The sequence below is a fragment of the Coturnix japonica genome, chromosome 9, assembly GCF_054131305.1.
Source record: "Coturnix japonica strain WE chromosome 9, WE-NBRP24, whole genome shotgun sequence".
Classification (NCBI taxonomy): domain Eukaryota; kingdom Metazoa; phylum Chordata; class Aves; order Galliformes; family Phasianidae; genus Coturnix; species Coturnix japonica.
This window is the reverse complement of record NC_140671.1, coordinates 27,685,792-27,704,037: the sequence shown is the minus strand read 5'-3', so window position 1 is coordinate 27,704,037 and position 18,246 is coordinate 27,685,792. Positions and strand designations below refer to the sequence as shown.

General features: G+C 56.8%; 2 protein-coding genes across 15 annotated transcripts; both read left to right on the top strand.

Annotated features, from left to right (window-relative positions):
- Nucleotides 1-269: 269 nt before the first annotated feature.
- Nucleotides 270-5,804, top strand: NECAP2 (NECAP endocytosis associated 2). Of its 2 annotated transcripts, none has more exons than XR_014932108.1 (8): nucleotides 270-384; nucleotides 1,210-1,310; nucleotides 1,824-1,928; nucleotides 2,548-2,629; nucleotides 2,818-2,926; nucleotides 3,580-3,760; nucleotides 4,277-4,492; nucleotides 4,632-5,804. XR_014932108.1 is itself a non-coding variant. In XM_015882286.3 (8 exons), the coding sequence occupies exons 1-8, from the start codon at nucleotides 293-295 to the stop codon at nucleotides 4,678-4,680; spliced, it is 804 nt and encodes a 267-aa protein (XP_015737772.1). In that variant the 5' UTR covers nucleotides 270-292; the 3' UTR covers nucleotides 4,681-5,804. The 2 variants fall into 2 exon arrangements, 1 of the variants encoding a protein (XP_015737772.1); XM_015882286.3 differs by having other exon boundaries at nucleotides 4,277-4,361.
- A 712-nt stretch (nucleotides 5,805-6,516) lies between these two features.
- CROCC (ciliary rootlet coiled-coil, rootletin) lies at nucleotides 6,517-18,226 on the top strand. Of its 13 annotated transcripts, XM_085509735.1 has the most exons (34): nucleotides 6,535-6,657; nucleotides 6,908-6,993; nucleotides 7,159-7,310; nucleotides 8,112-8,297; nucleotides 8,367-8,450; nucleotides 8,526-8,596; nucleotides 8,673-8,838; nucleotides 9,002-9,108; nucleotides 9,188-9,394; nucleotides 9,579-9,675; nucleotides 9,796-9,891; nucleotides 9,978-10,112; nucleotides 10,207-10,385; nucleotides 10,477-10,638; nucleotides 10,732-10,876; nucleotides 11,478-11,843; nucleotides 12,123-12,316; nucleotides 12,391-12,518; nucleotides 12,735-12,847; nucleotides 13,029-13,151; nucleotides 13,213-13,347; nucleotides 13,537-13,668; nucleotides 13,746-13,984; nucleotides 14,139-14,298; nucleotides 14,380-14,547; nucleotides 14,892-15,228; nucleotides 15,593-15,720; nucleotides 15,794-15,902; nucleotides 15,997-16,148; nucleotides 16,358-16,522; nucleotides 16,595-16,723; nucleotides 17,085-17,276; nucleotides 17,431-17,562; nucleotides 17,719-18,226. In XM_085509735.1, the coding sequence occupies exons 3-34, from the start codon at nucleotides 7,176-7,178 to the stop codon at nucleotides 17,818-17,820; spliced, it is 4,974 nt and encodes a 1,657-aa protein (XP_085365861.1). In that variant the 5' UTR covers nucleotides 6,535-6,657; nucleotides 6,908-6,993; nucleotides 7,159-7,175; the 3' UTR covers nucleotides 17,821-18,226. The 13 variants fall into 13 exon arrangements, 9 of the variants coding, with proteins under 9 accessions (XP_085365863.1, XP_085365861.1, XP_015737751.2 ...); XM_085509737.1 differs by lacking the exon at nucleotides 6,908-6,993 and having other exon boundaries at nucleotides 6,517-6,657; XM_015882265.3 differs by lacking the exon at nucleotides 6,535-6,657 and having other exon boundaries at nucleotides 6,869-6,993; nucleotides 16,391-16,522.
- Nucleotides 18,227-18,246: the final 20 nt, after the last annotated feature.

Sequence of the window (18,246 nt, the reverse complement as noted above, 5' to 3'; positions counted from 1 at the left end):
GCCCTCCATCCTATTCTCAGTAATATGAGGAGAGGCTGTAGGGCTGGCTGAGCTGAGGAGGACCATGACAGGAGTTCTTTCTTTATATTTTTATTATTTTAATATGATTTAAGGGGAAAACTTGCTTTCCGTGCATACCCCGTGCATTGAGACTGAACGCAATGCACCTCCCGCCCAGCAGGGGGCGCAGTGAGAAGCGCGATGTTCAGCCCTCACCGGAAGCTCTTCCTTCCCCTCCCCGTTGCGGGAGGTACCATAGAGTCGCCGGCGCCCTTCCGTCGTGCTGGCGGCCATGGAGGAGGAGGACTACGAGGCGGTGCTGTGCGTGAAGCCGGCCGTGCACGTCTACCGGGTGCCGCCGAGAGCGTCCAACCGCGGCTACAGGTGCGGTGTGATGCGGGGGTTGGGCCTGGTGCGGCCTCGGGGCTCCCACAGGCAGCCAGGCCCAGCTGTTGGGTTGCAGGCCTGCTCTACTCTGCTGTGTGGAGGGGATGAGAGCTGAGGTTGTTGTGTGTGGAGAAGGTTGGCAAAGATCTCCGAGATCATCCGTTCTAAGCGGCCAGGAAGGCTTTATAACGGCTTTATAACGGCCTTTCGGTACCTACAGGGGGGATAGAGGAGCTGGGGAAGGGCTTTTGGACAGGGTTGTAGTGGTTGGATGAGGGGGAATGAAGCAGGGGTTAATTCTTCACCCGGAGGTGGTGATGCTCTGCCATAGGCTGCACTGAGAGCTGTGGGTGCCCCATCCCTGGAGGCATTGAAGGCCAGGCTGCAGGCTTCTGTGGCAGCATGAACTGCTGGGTGGTGTCCCCATGATGGGAGATTTCCAACCCAAAACACTCCATGATTCTATGAAAATTGAGCTATTCCTCAACGATCCCCCCACCAGCATGGCTTGCTCTGCCCTAACGCTGTTTTCAAGCTGGTGATTCTGCAGAAGGGGAAGTGAAACTTTCCTGTGTCGTGCAGTGCAGAACTGCGGGTCTGTTCCCTGGTGCTTCTGCAAGTGGTCAGCAGATTTGGGCTGAGATGAGAGATCTCGTGATGCGTGCTGCCTGTCTGCAGCAAGCCCAGGTGCAAGCAGGTTCCATCACATGCTGTCTCACGAGGCTCTGTGATACGTTACCATGCCATACAGTTGTCTCATTGCTGCTTCCCTGGGGACTGTAGGGCCACCCAGAGGTCACTCACCTTTTCCTCTCCCTGCAGAGCTGCGGAGTGGCAGCTTGACCAGCCAGCATGGAGCGGCAGGCTGCGCATCACTGCCAAGGGCAAGACTGCCTTCATCAAGCTGGAGGACAAGACCTCAGGTGAGGACGAGGGGCTGCAGCAGAACAGCTTTCCTGTCACCCCTGGGGTCCATTGGGCTGCTGGCAGGGCAGCGTGGTGTCACTGGAAAGCAGTGAGTGTTAATGAGAATGAGCTGGTATGTCACCTTCAGAGCGTAGTGCCATGTAGCACCAGATAGTGGGAGGCTCCTTTATTGAGCGTTAGTAACTGAGCCAGGAAAAACATTCATGACTTCCACTGGGGAAGCTTTATCTGGTGGAATGAAGCTATGTGGATCTGAGTTATAGCCCAAAATAAGGCAAGCAGGATCTGAGCTCTCTTCCTCCAAGTTTCCTGTCATCACAGCAAGTCACTTTGCCAGTTTTTCCATCTCCTTAATTCTTAATTACCTCCCAAGCTGCTGCTGCGAGGAAACAGGCCATGTTTGCCCATTTCCTGCATGCAGGCTGCTGCCTCTTGTGTTTGCCCTCACAGCAGAAAGGCATTGAGGCGCTACACTGGCGTGTTGACTCACACTTGCTTCTTCTCTTCAGGAGAGCTTTTTGCCCAGGCCCCCGTGGAGCAGTTCCCTGGTATTGCTGTGGAGAGTGTGACAGACTCCAGCAGATATTTCGTCCTTCGGATCGAGGATGGCAATGGTGAGGTGCTGCTTTGCTGCTCGCAGAGACACACCTGGGGGAGCAGATGTTGAAAGCACTCAGAGCTTGTTCTGAGTTCTTACTGGTGGATGATTCATGTAGTTGAGAGCTAAATACCCCCTGCTTACAGTGGTGAATGGACAAATGGCCCCTCGTCTACATCACTTTTTCTTTAAGCAACAGTTTAATCTACTGCTCAGCATTAAGGACACACCTGTGTGTAGGACTGTCTGTGATGCCAGCCTCTGTGTTAATATCAGTGAATCAATTTTAAAGCTGGGTTTTGCTAGTTCTATAAGTCCAATCAAGCTGAGGTGATGATGTAGACATGACTTTGCTGCAGTTTTCTTCCAGCTTCATTTAACAGCTGACAGTATAGCACTGCTTCCCCTGCTTAGAACTTGCTGGCTGTTCCCTTTCTTTGTAGAAGGAAGAAAGAAATGCAGCTCCAGTCCTAACCTCAGCCCTGCTGTCATCAGAATTCCCCTCTCAGCTCCAGCTGGAGGAGCTGATAGTCATGGGGGTGTGAAATTGGCTGACCCCTGCACTCCTGGTCTGCATCCCCAGCTTCTTTTACACTGTTTCGCATTTCTAGCCTTTCCTCTTCCTCATTCCCCAGGCCGCCGTGCTTTCATTGGAGTTGGATTTGTCGATCGAGGGGATGCTTTTGACTTCAACGTCGCTCTCCAGGACCATTTTAAGTGAGTCTGTGCTTCTCCTTTTGTCCTCTTGGCTTGATGGTTTTGTGTAGTGGCTGCAAGTGTTCACCCCAAGTGGTGGGAGTGAGGGAGCTGTTTGCTCCTGGTTCACTGTGCCCCATTCACTTGAATGAGGAAACGTGGTGCAAAGAAAGCTTATGAGTCCTTTTCTGTTTCTTGCCATCCTGCAGGTGGGTGAAGCAACAGAACGAGCTGGCCAAGCAGGCTGAGAACCCTGACCAAGCACCCAAACTGGACTTGGGCTTCAAGGAGGGGCAAACCATCAAGCTTAACATTGCGGTGAGGGCTTTTGCTGCTCCAAATGTTTTACCCTGTACACTTTGTAGCATATAAAAACACTGCCTTGTGGTTTTGGTGATTATCCTAAAAGACTCAAAGAGAAACATCACCAAAACCCTTCCTTTTTTTATTTACTTCAGTTTTAGGAAATGAAAGTGTCAAGAATACTCTCTTAGCCTCTTTTGTTTGCCTCATTTCTTGTAATGTGTGAAACACTACTTCTTAGGGCTGCAGATTCCAGCCAAGCCGTCTGCCTTCACACTCAGCCCTCACAATCTGTTTTTCCCCTCTGCTGTGGTTCGTGGCACAAGAGGAAGCGGTGGCTTTCTCTTGAAATCCCCTTGCTAAAGGAAGCCTGGTGCAGAGCTGCTCATCCCCACGCTGCCTGCAATGATTTGTAGAGCGGTGTCTTATGGTTCCCAGTCACAGAACATGGTCTGTAGGTACGTGGTGGGAATTCATAGATGAAAACATCTGTGGTTAGACACCTGTTGCTGCACCAGATGAACGCAGCACAGCGATCTTTAACCTCAGAACAAAGCATCTGAGCTGCTTGGCTACTTGAAAGCATTGGCTGGGAGGAAGAAGTAGAATCACACTCCAATTCTGGATTTAAATACAGTGCCACCTAAAGTTTCTGTCTCCTGTCTCAGAATATGAAGAAGAAGGAAGGAGCAGCAGGGAACCCCAGACCACGTCCTGCAGGCCCTGGGGGCCTGAGTTTACTCCCACCACCTCCAGGAGGAAAATCTTCCATGCCGACTCTTCCTTCTGGAGAGCAGCTGCCATCTTCACACCCCACACCCACCCAGCTCCCCGGAACCCCCATCACAGGTCTGTATCATACAGAAATGGCTGTAAGGCTCTTTAGATTCAGTTTTAACTGTCGAGGTGCCTATAGAAAGACCTTGATGTTCCTCTTGTGCTCCTGCAGGAGGAGATAGTGCTGAAGCTCTGTTGGATGAGGGAAACTGATGGGAATGGGATCACAAAGCCATCCAGCTTGTCAGTCTTAATATCTCCTATCTGTTCAGAGCTACTCTGCTGTGTGATTATTTGGGAAGCATAGGTTTTGTACATGCATTTTGAAAGCTGAAAGGACATCATGTTTAGAAACTCCCTGCATTAATCCTGACCCTCCTGCCTGGTTTTTGACCATCTATGTGCAGCACAGAGAAGTTCAACTTAAACCCCAATCAGGCTGGAAAGGTGAACTGACTGCGTTCAAGCAGTGGGTGTGTGGAAAAGCAATATGACATCTTCACGAAAGCAGGGAATCTGGAAGAAATAATTGTCAACAACAGCTTCTTTCTTTTTCTTCTCTCCCTATGGCTCCTCTGGCTGCTGCAGACTCCCTGCTGTCCTGGCCACAACCCGCTGCTGCTCCTTCTGCCCCTGCCACCGACGTCTGGGGTGACTTCTCCAAAGCTTCAGGGTGAGGCCATGTGGGGTTTGCAGGTTGCTTGGGCCGATACCCGCAGCATTAGAACCCAATCCTGCTGGTTTTACTCTCACTGAAATAGCAGCGGGGTGGGGGCACCCCTCCATCCAAACACATTTGGAAAGGTGAGAAGCTGCTGTGCCTGGCCATGTGTGGGGGAGAGTTATGGATTGGCACCAGGCGACTTGTGCTGCAGCTCCTTTTAGTGTTTAAACCCTCTTTTGTCAGTGTCCAAACCCTCTTTTTTTTTGTCTCTTTCTTCAGGTCAGATTCAAACCAGACGCAGGCAAATGCAGGCTGGGTGCAGTTCTGAACCAGCTCCTTGCAGGCACTGGAGGATGATCGTGCTGATTTCTGCAGGACCAAAGCAGCAGTGGGAAGTGCTCCTGCTGCTTAAGGACACCTCACTTGTCGCTTATGGTGCCATCGCACTCCCTTGGTCCCCTCTGACAAGAAACAAGACCCCAAAATCTGGTGCTGGAGTTAAAAAGCAGAAATAGGTGCTGGTTGACAAATGAACACGTGCCTTACAAAACTCCACGCCAGAACCCTCAGAGCTGAGGGCCTTTTCTGGGTATTTTCTGCCTGGATCACTGCAAGCCATTGGGGCTTCAGTGACCTTTCCTGTGCCTTCCTTCCTTCCTTCCTTACTGCACTAACAGGGCTGCAAAACTGTGGCAGCTTCATGGCACCCTGTGTCTCCTCAGGGTGCTGATAGAGGATTCAGCTGGCAGCGCTTTTGCTGCCCGATATGGGCATTTTTTTCCTCTCAATTCTGATGCAATAGAGGTGGGCTGAGGTTTGCAGCTGCATCACCACCTCCACTTTTCTCCTCCGTGCATTTGGGCCACTGAAATCATTCAGTCTGGCAAACAGCGGGGAGCATCTTGGAGCCTTGTTGTGTGCAAGGCCTTGCTTTGTCTGCTGCTCACAGCACCACGCAGGCAATATCCAGCCCAGATGCTGAGCATCACCCCTGCTATTTCCTTGCACTCCCTGCGGGGATGGGGAGCACGACCTCTGTGTGCTGGTAAATATGAGCACAGTGAAGATCCTATTTCCCTGCTCTGATAAGGTTGTTCTATATGGGGTGGGGTTTTTTTTCCCCTCTATTTTGAAGAGAGATTTTTTTATTCTTCATTCAGAGACTTTATTATTGGAATCTATGCAATGAAAGACAGACTTGGTCTCTTGAACAGAGCTGGGCTTTAGATTCCTCTTTAAAAGAAACTCCCAAGTCTTTTCTTACCTATTTATATTATGGTGAAGGCCTTTCACAGGACAGAGTTCTGCTATTTGTTTCAGTGTTTCAGGACTTTATGATGATTTCCATTCCCAACCAGACTGGTGAGCATTTCCATTTCAGAGCTGACCTTACAGCACACAGGGTGAGAGATGTCACACATCCAAGTGAACAATAAAACCAGTTTGATGCCAGATGTGCCATTCTATACCCAGAGATCTACCCCTGTGTGCTCAGGGATGGGACCATAGTTCTCCCTTCCATTTGGGGTTTGATGTTGGGGGTGGTTTTGTGCTTTCCCCTCCTTCTTGGTGCCTGGGAAACAGCGAAGCACAACACATGGGTGTTGCTTAGCAGTGGCTTTGAAGCTGTGGGGGCAAAGAAGGTAAGGAATAAGGAAAGCAGAGGGGACAGCTGAGGACTTGCGTGTCCTCAAAGCCCATCAGGAAGCCTCAGGGTGGCTCCGGAGCGGCCGTTTTCATAAGCCAGACTATCCCAGCAGCACTGCAAAGCCTCAATCCTATTGACTGACCCTGCAGCGGGGTCAGCGGGGAGGACAAAGGGCATTTGCTCTTCTCGAGGAGCAAACAGAGGCTGGGAAATGCTGGGAGGGCAAATTCCTGCCCGAGTGTTTGCACAGGGAATGCCTTCAGTTCCTTGTTGCCTTGCAGCCCCCGCTGGGGATGCGCGTTTTGAGCTGGCATCCATTTATTGCAGCTTCTCTCTGCCCTTTGAGTGTGGGATTAGGGCTGGAAGCGGCACCTTATCGCTACCCCCATGCTTCAAATCATCGCCCCGGGGTCTTTCTTTTCCACGTGGCATCTAACTATGATGCATGGAGCGGCTGCCACCCCTTCCCAGCAGCCAGCCAAAGGCTTCCCATAGCAACCTGGCATGCTCCACCCAACACTTAGAGCTGCCAGAGCCAACTCCTGCGCTGTAATGAGCTTAACGAGGCCGGGCTTCGTTATGGCTTAACGAAAGGGGTCCTCTCTCCTACGGGATAACAGAGCCCCGAACCTCAAGGAAGCCGAACATTGGAGCAAAGTGAGTGCGTTAACAGCGCTGTTTGCTGCAGGGGTTGCTTGGCACGGCTCGTTTCTTGCAGGATCTTTTGCTTTTGCTCTGCTTTGTTTGAGTTGCAAAGCTTCGGTTCGGCAGCAAAGCAGAGCTTGGGGAAGGCATTAGGACCCCTAAGACACGTAGATACAGCCAGGAAGAGGAGGGCTCCCGGTCTGGGAGGGGAAAACGTGGATTTCGGGCTAATCCGAACCGTGCATCCGCTTTCCGCTTGCAGAGCGGAAGCAAAAGCCCTAAAAGAGCAAAGCGGGATGGAGGAGCGGGGCTGCTGAAAGCAAAGCAAAAGGGGCGTGCTGGATTGAGGTAGGAGCTCAAAGGAGCAGCTGAGCTCGTTTGCTGTTGCAACGACAAAATCTGTGCAGCTGGAATGGCAGAGCTGCGGGTTTTGCGACTGTTGCACGGAGGGATGCGGAGTTTGCAGGCACAGGAGCGAAGCTGCAAAGCCTTGAGCCCCGTCCCCTCCTGCAGGTCCCGATCCCGAGGCCATGGCCTCGCTGCTGTCCCTCCAGGAGGAGAATCGCATCCTGCAGCAGGAGTTGTCTCGTGTTGAGGACCTGCTGGCTCAGAGCCGTGCTGAGCGCGATGAGTTGGCCATCAAATACAACGCCATCAGTGAGCGGGTAGGTCAGCCCCAAACTTAGCCCAAAATACCTCTTTTTCACCCTCAAAATCCACTTTTCCTTAGCAGAGATGCTGAGGACCCTGTGCTGATGGAGATCCAGCACTCTGCATGCTGGGGCTTGCAGGATGCACAAAGCATTGCCATTATAGTCATCTCAGTGCTTGCTTTTTGTTGCAACTGGTGCAATGGCAAAAGAATGAGGGCTTTGGTTGCCCAGGGAGATGCAAAACTCTGGGGTCTGGATGGCTCTGGGAGCTCACACCCCTTCGTGCACATTTGCTTGTTAAAAGAAGCAAGCCAAGAACCAAAAAGTACCTGCAGGGAAATCACTGCTTCCTATTTCTTGTGTTGAAAGACACTTTATCCCTTGGCCAACTCGATGCCAACCCAAGGCCGGGTTATTTTCTATGCATAGCAGCCAATTCCCTATTAGTTTTTCATTGCATCTCAAGTGCAGAACATCAGGGCACCCCATGTTGATTCAAAACCTATGGAGGTTTGCACTACCAAAAGGAGGATGAATTTATCCAAGCTGGGATGCTTGTACCTTGAGGGGTTGCATCCTCAATGCTTGTACCTGGAGGGGTTGCAACCTCAGTGCTTGTACCTGGAGGGCTTGCATCCTCAGTGCTTATACCTGGAGGGGTTGCATCCTCAATGCTTGTACCTGGGGGGCTTGCATCCTCAATGCTTGTACCTTGAGGGGTTGCAACCTCAATGCTTGTACCTGGAGGTGTTGCATCCTCAATGCTTGTACCTGGAGGGGTTGCATCCTTAAAGGGCTGATGCTGGCTTGCAGCTGGAGCAATCCCTGCGGCTGGAAGCAGGTGAGCAGGAGGCTGCAGAGAGCCGGAGCCTTGCACAGCACAACATTGAGCTGCGGAGGCTGCTGGATGAGGAGCAGGCTGCCTACAAGCGCAAGCTGCAGGCGTACCAGGAGGGTCAGCAGCGACAAGCACAGCTGGTGCAAAAGCTGCAAGCCAAGGTGGGTGCAGACTGGGGACATGGGAACGCTGCGATGGGGAGGGGCTGCATGTCACCGCATCATCCCCAGGTGCTGCAGTACAAGAAGAAGTGTGGCGAGGTGGAGCAGCAGCTGCTGAAGAAGGAGACAGAACTGGAGCAGGAGAGGCTGACGGTGCGTAATGCCCCCGCTGTGTCCCCAAATGCCCCCCTGTGTTACGTCCATGCAAAGGGAATGATGTCCCTGCAGAGCCAGCCGGAGGAGGAGAGCACCAATGAGCTGGAGAATGCACTGATCCGGCTGGAGGAGGAGCAGCAAAGGTGTGTGGGGGGGTCCTCCATGGGGCTGGTGGCTGTGGGGACCTTCTAGCATCATCCCCAGCCCTGTGCTGCCCAGGAGCTGCAGCCTGGTACAGGTGAACTCGATGCTGAGGGAGCAGCTGGAGCAGGCAAACGTGGCCAATGCAGCACTGAGCGAGGACATCCGCAAGCTGACGGCTGACTGGGCACGGGCACGTGGAGAGCTGGAGCAGCGTGAGGCGCAGTGGAGGAGGGAGGAGGAGGTCAGGGAGATGCAGAGCAGAGGGGTGCTGCATGGGGACCTGAGGCACAGGGATGCATCACTGGGGGATGGTGCATGGGGTAGGACCTGGTGCTGCCCTGATGCCTCCGGGCTGCAAAGTGGTGTGACTGGGATCTGCTCCATCCATCCCCATCCAATTGCAGTCCTTCAACACCTACTTCAGCAACGAGCACGGCCGCCTGCTCACCCTCTGGAGGCAGGCTGTGGCCTTCCGCCGCCACTTCGGCCAGCTGCGAGCTGCCACTGAGAGGTCAGTGGGGCAGCGAGGACTGGGGGTGGGGTGGCAGAATATGAGCTCACCCCTCTCCTATCCCATATTCCATCTGCAGAGACCTGGCTGAGCTGGGGCAGGAGGTGAGCCGTGCCGGCCGTGCTGCACACGCTGCCTGCGTGCAGCTGGGAGCTCACCTGCAGCTGGCTGAGGGCCGGGCTGGTGCAGTGCAAGAGCAGCAGGCGCAGCAGCTGGCACAGCTGGAGGAGCAGCTGGCAGCACGGGGCCGTGATGCTGAACAGGAGAGAGCGGTGCTGGGGGACAGGTGGGGTCCTATAGGGTGGTATTGGGTGCTATGGGGTGCTGCTGGGTGCTTTGGGGAGCTGTGGGACACTTCTGGCTGCTATGGGGTGCTACAGGGCTTTGTGGCATGCAGTGGGGTGCCAGAAGAGCAATGGGGTGCTATGGGGTGCTACGTGGTGCTGAGCACTGTCCCTGCTGGGCACCAGGCTGGCGGAGCTGACAGCAGCCCTGCAGCAGCTACGGGAGGAAGGTGGTGAGAAGGAGCGGGCAGTGCAGGCTCTGACGGCGCAGCTGCAGAAGATGGTGAGTGTGCATCGTTGTGCACGTGTGATGCATGCTGCAGACAGAGGCAGGTCGCATGCTTCAGTGCAATGCATGATGTGCAGCATACAGCAGGCACGTTGCACACCGGGTGTTTTGCAGGAGGCCTCTCGTGCTCAGGAGGCATCAGGAGAGGAGGTGCAAACATTGCGTGCAGAGTTGGAGCTGCTGCACCAGACGCTGCAAGACATCACCCAGGTGCTCTCCACCCCCTCTGCACTCCCAACCCCTTCATGCCTCAGTTTCCCCTCCTGCAGCAATGATGCTGTCCCTGTCCCTTGCAGGCAGTGCTGGCTGATGACCACGGGTCCACCTCGGCGCCTCCCAGGCTCCATTGTCGCAGCCTCTCACCTGCTGCTGCTGCAGCCACGCTGGGAGCTGTGCATGGTGCCCTGCGCCGGAGGCACATCCAGCTGCAGGTGGGTGAGAGAAGCAATGGCAGATGGACATGGGGATGGATGGATGGATGAGGGGTAGGATGATGGAGGACAACCGCTGTCCCTCTGCCCTCAGGAAGCCCGGGAGGTTTCAGGAAACCTGAGGAGGGAGCTGGGGAACAGCGAGAGCCGTCGGGCTGCCCTGGAGCAGCGGCTGGAGCAGCTCAGCACTGAGGCTGGGGGCTTCAAGCAGGCACAGGATGAGGCCACGCGTGAGGCTGCCCGCCTGCGTGCTGACACCGAGCTCCTGCGCAGGTACTGCTGTCCATCTGTCCATCCATCTGTGTGTCATGTGCACCCATCTCCATGTGTTTGTCCGTCCTTTTATGTGTCCGTCTGTCTGCAGCGAGCAGGGCCGCATGGAGCAGGCACTGGCAGCAGAGCAGGCGCGGGTAGGAGCTCTGCAACGCAGTGAGGCTGAGCTGCAGCTTCGGATCCAGGAGCTGGAGGAGCAGCGGGATGAAGCCAACCGTGCAGCAGAGGCTGCACGACAGCAGCTGGAGCACAGGTGGGGACCATCGGCTGCTGCAGAATAAAGCTGTTGCAATGCCGCTCCGCTGCTGCACCCCTCCAATGTGTGCTCCCTCTGTGGGTGCTGTAGCACACAGCAGCTGGAGCAGCTGGAGGGGCAGCGGGCAGCAGGGCAGCAGGAGCTGCTGCGGGCACGGGAGGCGCTGAGCCGGGCACAGCTGGAGGCAGAGGTGGCACGAGGAGAGCAGGCAGCACTGGGAGAGGCGCTGGCACAGGTGAGTGACAAAGCCCTGCTGACCCCCCTGGGGATGGTTGTGTTCTCAAATCACATCCCCAGGTCCCATCCCCATCCCAAAACTCCAAACACATTCACCAACTCCTTACTTCTCCTCCCTGGGGACATCTACATCTTCATGCCCCATGCACATCCTTAGATCCATTGTTCCTCATCCCTGGGGATATATGCATCTCCAAACCCCATGTGTATCCTCCCTGGGGACATCCAGGTCCCCAAATCCCACACTCATCCTTCTTGGGGCTATCCACATCCCTTAACCCTATGGACATCCCCAAGCCCCATTGTGCATCCTCAAACTCCATGCACATCCCAAGCCCCATTGTATATCCTCAAACCCTATGGACATCCCCAAGTCTCATCCATCCTCAAACCCCATGCTCATCCCCAAGCCCCATTGTCCATCCTCAAGCCCCATGGACATCCCCAAGTCCCATTGTCCATCCTCAAACCCCATGTACATTCCCAAGCTCTGCAGAACATCCTCAAGCCTCATGGACATCCCCAACCCCCCCCCCCCCCCCCCCCCAAGCCCCATGCACATATCAAGCCTCACATACATCACTTTGGGCACCCACCAGGCACAGGGCAGTGGTGCAGAGCTGGAGGCAGCGCTGCGGGATGCCCGCACACAGGAGGCCAGGCTGCGGGATGCTGCAGCACGGAGCAGTGAGCTGGCTGCCAGCCTGGCAAGGGACAAGCGGGAGCTGAGCCGGGTGCTGGTGGGGCTGGAGGAGCAGCACGAAGCTGACAGCGAGGCCAGGAGGGAGCTGGAAGGGCTGAAGGCTGAACTGGTGCGGCTGGAGCGCAGCTGCAGGGATGGAGAGGCTGAGAGGATGGACCTGGAACGGGCACGGAGAGCGGCGGAGAGGAGCTGTGAGGGGCTGCGGGCTGAGCTGCGGGAGCTGCGAGGGGAGCTGCAGAGAATGAAGGAGCAGCTGGGGCAGGTGTGGGGCTGGGGGCAGCTGGGAATGTGGGGAGAGTACAGGGGCAAATGGGAGGATGCGTGGAGTGATTGGGAGGATGCAGAGGGCAATTGGAAGATGCAATTGGGTGGGTGAATGGGGTGGTTGGGAATGATGGAGAGGGCATGGGAGACAACTGGAGATGATAGGGAGAATGTAACTGGGATAGCACATGTGGCAATGGGACAACTGGGTACTGGGAGAGGATGCAGAACTACCAGAGCATTACAATGGAGCACCCATCACCCTGTGCTGGTGCAGGCTCAGCAGGAGCAGCGGACAGCAGGGGAAGCACTGGTGCAAGCACGGGGTGAGCAGCAGCGGCTGAGCGCAGAGCTGGAGCGCACCATGCAGGAGCGAGAGGGGCTGGCCAAGGAGGGGGCCAGCCTGGGGGTCCAGCTTCATGCTGCCCAGCGTGATGCTCGTGACCGTGCCCAGGAGGTCGATGGGCTCAGGTGGGTGTCACTGGATCCATGTGATGTCCCATACTGCTGATATTAGGCAGTGTGTTGCCATGGTGTCCTTACAGGGCTGAGAAGGCTGTGCTGGAGACAAACCTCTTCGAGGCACAGGAGCAGCTTGGGCAGCTGAGCACACACAAGCAGCAGCTGGAGGCCGAGGGACGGAGCCTACGAGTGGCCAGGGATGGGCTGCTGGGTGAGCAGACAGTGCTGTGGTGGGGGTCACACCGTATATCTGCTCATCTGGTGGTGGCCATATCACTTAGCAGTTCAATTCTGGAGCTGGCATCCTTGGCCATGCCACTTACCTGCTCAGTTTTGGGGTTGTAGCCTTTGGTCACATCACTTCTCTCTCAATTCTGGGTGTTTCAACCCCATTCCCATCGCTCCCTATCTGCTCTGGGGCTGGCAGAGGAGCTGGGTGCAACGCGGCAGCGGCTGGCAGTGGCACAGGAGGAGGTGGTGACCCTACGCAGGATCCAGGAGGAACACAAGGGAGAGCTCAAGCAGCTGCGGAATGAGAAGGTGGGCATTGGGAGGCTGTGGGGTAAGGCTGATTTGGGCAGGCAGTGCTGGTTTTAGGAGGGTGGTGATGCATTTGGGTAGGAGCATCGATTCTGAGGAGCAGTGCTGTTGTGGGAAGCCATGCTGGATGGGGGTCTTGATGCTGATTTGGGGGAGTAACTCTAATTATGGGGCACTGCAGGAGGAGCTGGACATGGAGCGGGGCCGGCTGGCACGGGAGCAGCAGGAGCTGGCAGCAGAGCTGGCAACAGCGCGGCAGCAGCGGGATGAGGGGGTGCTGCGTGCTGAGAGCGAGAAGCAGCAGGTGGGTGCTGGGGGGTCCCTACTATGTGCCCACAACCCCCGCTGAACACATCCCTGTGCAGGCGCTGGCACTGAAGGAGGAGGAGAAGGCAGCACTGGCAGGGACGCTGGCAGGGCTGCAGCAGAGCCTGGCCCAGGCTACAGCTGAGCTTGAGCAGCAGCGACACGAGGCTGCGAGCTGGCAGCAGCAGCAGCAGGTGGGTGCATAGAACAGACACCCCAACTGTGAACCCTGTGCTTGGGCATCCTCCCTGGATGCCCTATTCTCATTGCATCCCCATTGCAAATCCCTTATTCCCATTGCCACCCCCTCACCCTTACTGCAAACCTCCCCCACTCTTTGAGCCCCCAGCCCTGCACAGCAGTGCTCACCCCACCTCCCTTAGCACCGCTCGGCGGAGCTGCGCGCACTGCAGGCGCAGATGGAGGCAGCAGCAGAGTCCCACGCACGCGAGGCCGCAGCTCTCCGTGAGCAGGCAGTGGCAGCAGCCCAGCAGCGTGACAGTGCCCTGCGTGATGTGAGCCCCCCCCGTATCCCTTCCCATCCCTGCTGCACCCAGATTGCTCCATAACCCCACTGCATCTCCTGGCGCAGGTGGAAGAAGTGCGGGCGCAGCTGGCGCTGGAGGCGGAGGCACGAGCAGCGAGGCAGCAGGCACTGCTGCGGGCACAGAGAGAAGCACAAGAGGGGCGTGAGGGGCGCGAGGAGCAGCGCAGGATGGGGATGGAGGCACGCAGGGCGCTGGGTGATGCAGCCAGGGAGCAGGAAGCGCTGCGTCGCTCCAATGAACAGCTGCGGGTAGCGCTGCGGCACAGCGAGGGGCAGCGCATCAGGTGTGGGTCAGGGTGATGCTCGGGGTCAGGGGGTGATGTTTTGGGTTTGGGTTGCTCGGGGTCAGGGTGGTGTGTGGTGCAGTGGTACGCAGCAAAGCGCTGTGCCAAGGTTGGGGTGCCTTGCATGGACCTCACCACCCCAACATGCCCACAGCCTGCAGCGTGCAGCTGAGCAGCAGGAGCAGCGGCTGGCACTGGCAGAGGACGGGCAGGCTGCAGCAGGCAGGGAGGCAGCAGAGCTGCGTGCCACACTCCGTGGGCTGGAACGTGCCCGCCTGGATGCCCGCCGGGAGCTGCAGGAGCTGCGCCGCCAGGTGAGGGGGGGGGGGGAAACAAAGGGATCCCTTCACATGCAGCTTAAGTTACAGCCTCCCCTCGTTGCCTCCCTGGGGCAGGTGAAGATTCTGGATAGTGAGAACAGTAAGAAGAGCAAGGAGGTGGAGGAGTTGCGGGCACGCGTGGCGCGGGAGGAGCAGCATGAGGAGGAGAGGCATCGTGAAGCCTTCGGCCTCAGGCAGAAGATGGTGGAGAGTGAGGCCGGTGTGGAGGCCACCAGGAAGGAGGTGTGGCTGCTTAAGCCCCCCTTGTCACCCCTGCTCGCTACCCCATGTCCCTCGGTGGCCCCACAGTGAGTGCCCTGTGTTGCTGGTGCACCTGCTGCTCAGTCCCTTGGTGCTACAGCTGTCCCCATCACCCCACACTCAGTCTTCCATTGCCCCACTGCTCTGTGCCCTGCATCACTGGGGGTCCTCCTTATGCTCCATCCTTCACACCCTGGATATTCCCCAAACCAAATCGCTCCATCCTTTGCATTTCCATCACCCTTTTTCTCCATCATCCTAATCTCTAAGCATGTCCCATGTCTCACCATCCCATCCCTACATTCCCACATCCCGTTGCTCCCCAGCTCCAGCAGCTGCAGCTCAGGCTGGCAGAGAAGGAGGCAGATTTCCAGCAGCAGGAGCGGGCACTGTCCCGCAGCCTGGAGGAAGCTCGAGGCCACGAGAAGAAGCTGCTGGCTGATGCCCGCAACCTGCGGCTGAAGGCAGAGGCAGCACGCAGTGAAGCAGCAGAGCTGAGCCTGAAGCTGAGTGCAGCTGAGGGTCGGGCACAGGGGCTGGAGGCTGAGCTGGCACGAGGCGAGGAACGGAGACGGGATGCTGAGATGCGCCTGAGTGGGCTGAGCTCAGCCCTGCGCTGCACTGTCGGTGTTGGACGGGCACATGGAGGCTCTCCAGGCAAGGGTGAGGGTGGCACAGGGTTTTTGGGGGCACTGGGGTGGGTCCATTCAGCTGTGCACCCTTCTTTTGCCACGCTGCCCCTTCCCAATCCTCTCTCATCCTATTCTGTCCCCTCCTGTGGCACCATGTCCATCATGCACCATCCCATCCCTCCTGTGCCACTCTCCCCCATGTCACCCTGCCCCTCTCATCCCACTATCCTTCCTGTGCCACTCTGACACCTCCTGACACTCCCTGTGCCACTCCATCCCTCTCATCCCACTCTATCCCCTCCAGTCCCTCCCCATTCCATCCCATCTCTCTCACCTTTACCTTGTCCTCATCCCACCTTGTCACCTTCCATCCCACCCTGTCCCCTCTCTTCCAGCTGCACCCAGGAAGGGGACACACACCCCCTGCTCATCCCCAGACCCCAATGCAGCAGCTGACCCTGAAGCAGTGCGTGCAGCCCTGCAGGATTTCCTGCGCCAGCTACAGGATGCCCTGCGGGATAAGGTGTCCCCCTCACCCCCCTCCCCATGCTGTGCATCCCCAAAATATGCCTTTCTCACCCCATTTTCTCCCCCAGGAGGAGCTGCAGGTCCGGGTACGCAGCCTGAGCAAGCAGCTGGCTGAGGCAGAAGCGCAGCGGGACAGAGCGCTGCAGCTGCAGAAGCGATTGGCTGAGAGCAAGGAAGGTGATGGGGCAGTTTTGGGGTGGGTTCCCCCCAGTGGTGTGGGGCCGTGCCCCAAAAGCACAGAGGTTTGCAAGCCTCGCTCTGGCTGTGGCAGGGTTGCAGGGCTTCGAAGGCAAGCGGGCAGCACTGCAGCTGCAGGAGGAGATGCTGCAGCAGGGTGAGGGTGAGCGCCGGCTGCTGCTTGAGAAGGTGTCAGCGCTGGAGCGCAGCTTGCACGCTGCTGAGGGCGAGCGCCGGGCTGCCCAGGTGGGCACTGGGGTGCATATGTGTTCTAATTGCGTGCAATATGTGTACTAATTGTATGCATGTTGCATTAAATTGCACATGAGATGCAAGCAAAGATGCATGCAAGGTGCTTGTAAAAACTGCATGTATGCTTCTTACAAGCTTATATGTGCAAGCTTCCATGCAAGCTGCTTGCAAGCCTGAAAACTCTGGATGCAATCTTGCACTAGTGCTGCATGCCAGCACTGCTGTGTCTCTTCCAGGAGAAGCTGAGTGCGCTGCTGGCAGCCAAGGACCATGCACAGGGGGCCAACACCAGCACAGCCCTGCAGCAGCGACTGCAGAAGCTGCAGACTGCATTGGCTGCGGGCGAGCTCGACCGCCGGGCGCTGCAGGTGTGCAAGAGAACCACAGGCGTACAGTGGGGACCCATCTGGCCTTGTGTTACCATGCACGTCCCCATGCAGGAGATGCTGGATGCAGCAAGGGAGGAGCGCGGGGTGCTGCGGGAGCAGCTGCGGGCGCTGCAGGAGGAGCGTGCAGTGCTGGAGCTGCGCAGAGGGGAGCTGGAGGCTCAGGTCCAACGGCTGCAGGAGGTGGGAGAGCAACAGCAGCTGCCCCAACTGTGACCCACACAGCCCCCCATGCAGCTGTTTTTACTCTGCTTTGCAGCACCCTATTGCTGTGCAGCCCATGAGTTGCTCCATGCACTTCGCTATTACTCTGTGCAGCACCCTACCACTCCTTGCAGCACCCACATACCCTGTGCATCACCCTATTGCCCCATGCAGCACCCTACTACCCTGTGCAATACCCTACCACCCCTTCCAGCACTCTGTTACCCTGTGCATCACCCCATCACCCTGTGCAGCACCCTATAGTCCTGCATTATGCCTTATCCCCCCACGCACACTCTATAGCTCCATGCAGCACCCTCCAGCCATGCCTCTGTTGCAGACACAGCAGCAGCAGGACGAGGAGGAGGCGGCGGTGCTGGGGGGGCTGCGGGCAGAGCAGAGGGGGCTGCAGGAGCGGGTGGGCAGCCTGCAGCGTGCTGTGACCCAGCTGGAGGCTGAGAAACGTGAGGCTGAACGCTGCGCCATGCGCCTCGAGAAGGACAACTGTGCCCTGAAAAGAACCTTGGAGAAGGTGAGCACCCACCTGAGCCCTGCAGCTTTGGGTGGGCACCCAGTGTGCAGCCTTAGTGCTGGAACCATTAAACCTCAGTGGTGTTTTCCAAGCGTGAAGCGTGCATGACATAAACGATGCACGTCTCTATGCGATGGTTTGCATCCTTATGCAGGTGGAGAGGGAGAAGCTGAAGACGCACGAAGCCTCGCTGCGGTTGGCTCTGCAGAAGGGTCGCCTGGACCGCTCGCTGGGCACATCAGAGCAGCAGCTGGCAGAGGCACAGCGACGCATTCAAGTGCTGCAGGCGGGTGGCACCGAGCTGCTGCCTGCACCTTAGGTTGCAGGGTGGCGAAACTGGGCTGCTTTGGGGCTCAACCCATTGCATGGAGGTGCTGCTGCATGCATGGGGATGCTGCTGGGTTCTTTGGGGTGACCCCTCTGTTCTACCCTCCCTCCCCAGGCACAGGTCTCAGCACTGGAGCAGAGCTCTGGGGGTGCACAGAAGCCAGCAGCACAGCAGGTGGGGGCACAGGAGTCACGCCGTCACCACCGCAGCATTTAAGGCTTAGAGCAGCACCATGCAGCCCACCAAAAATCCACTCGACGTTCCCAAATCCCACTCTTTTTCCTTGTCCAAGAGCAGCACTTTACCCCCTGAGCCACCACTATTTTTGATACAACTTGATTTTTACCCCCCCTCCTTTTTCTATGGCATTTCTATAACCAATAGTTGGAAATAGGGCATTTTTTTAGCTCACATGGACATGATGGGAGCACTGGGGCTCCCTGTGGTGGTGCTGACCAGGGTAAGCATCCCTATACCTGGATCCCTTATGGCACAGGAAGGTCCTGTCTTTTCTACTGCTCTTTTTGGAGACTGGTTTGATATCGGTGCTATGGGCCAACCCAATGTGGTCCCAACCCTTGTCCGTCCCCTCTAACCCTCCATTAAACATATGGAAAGCCAACCTGGTGGCACACAGTGATG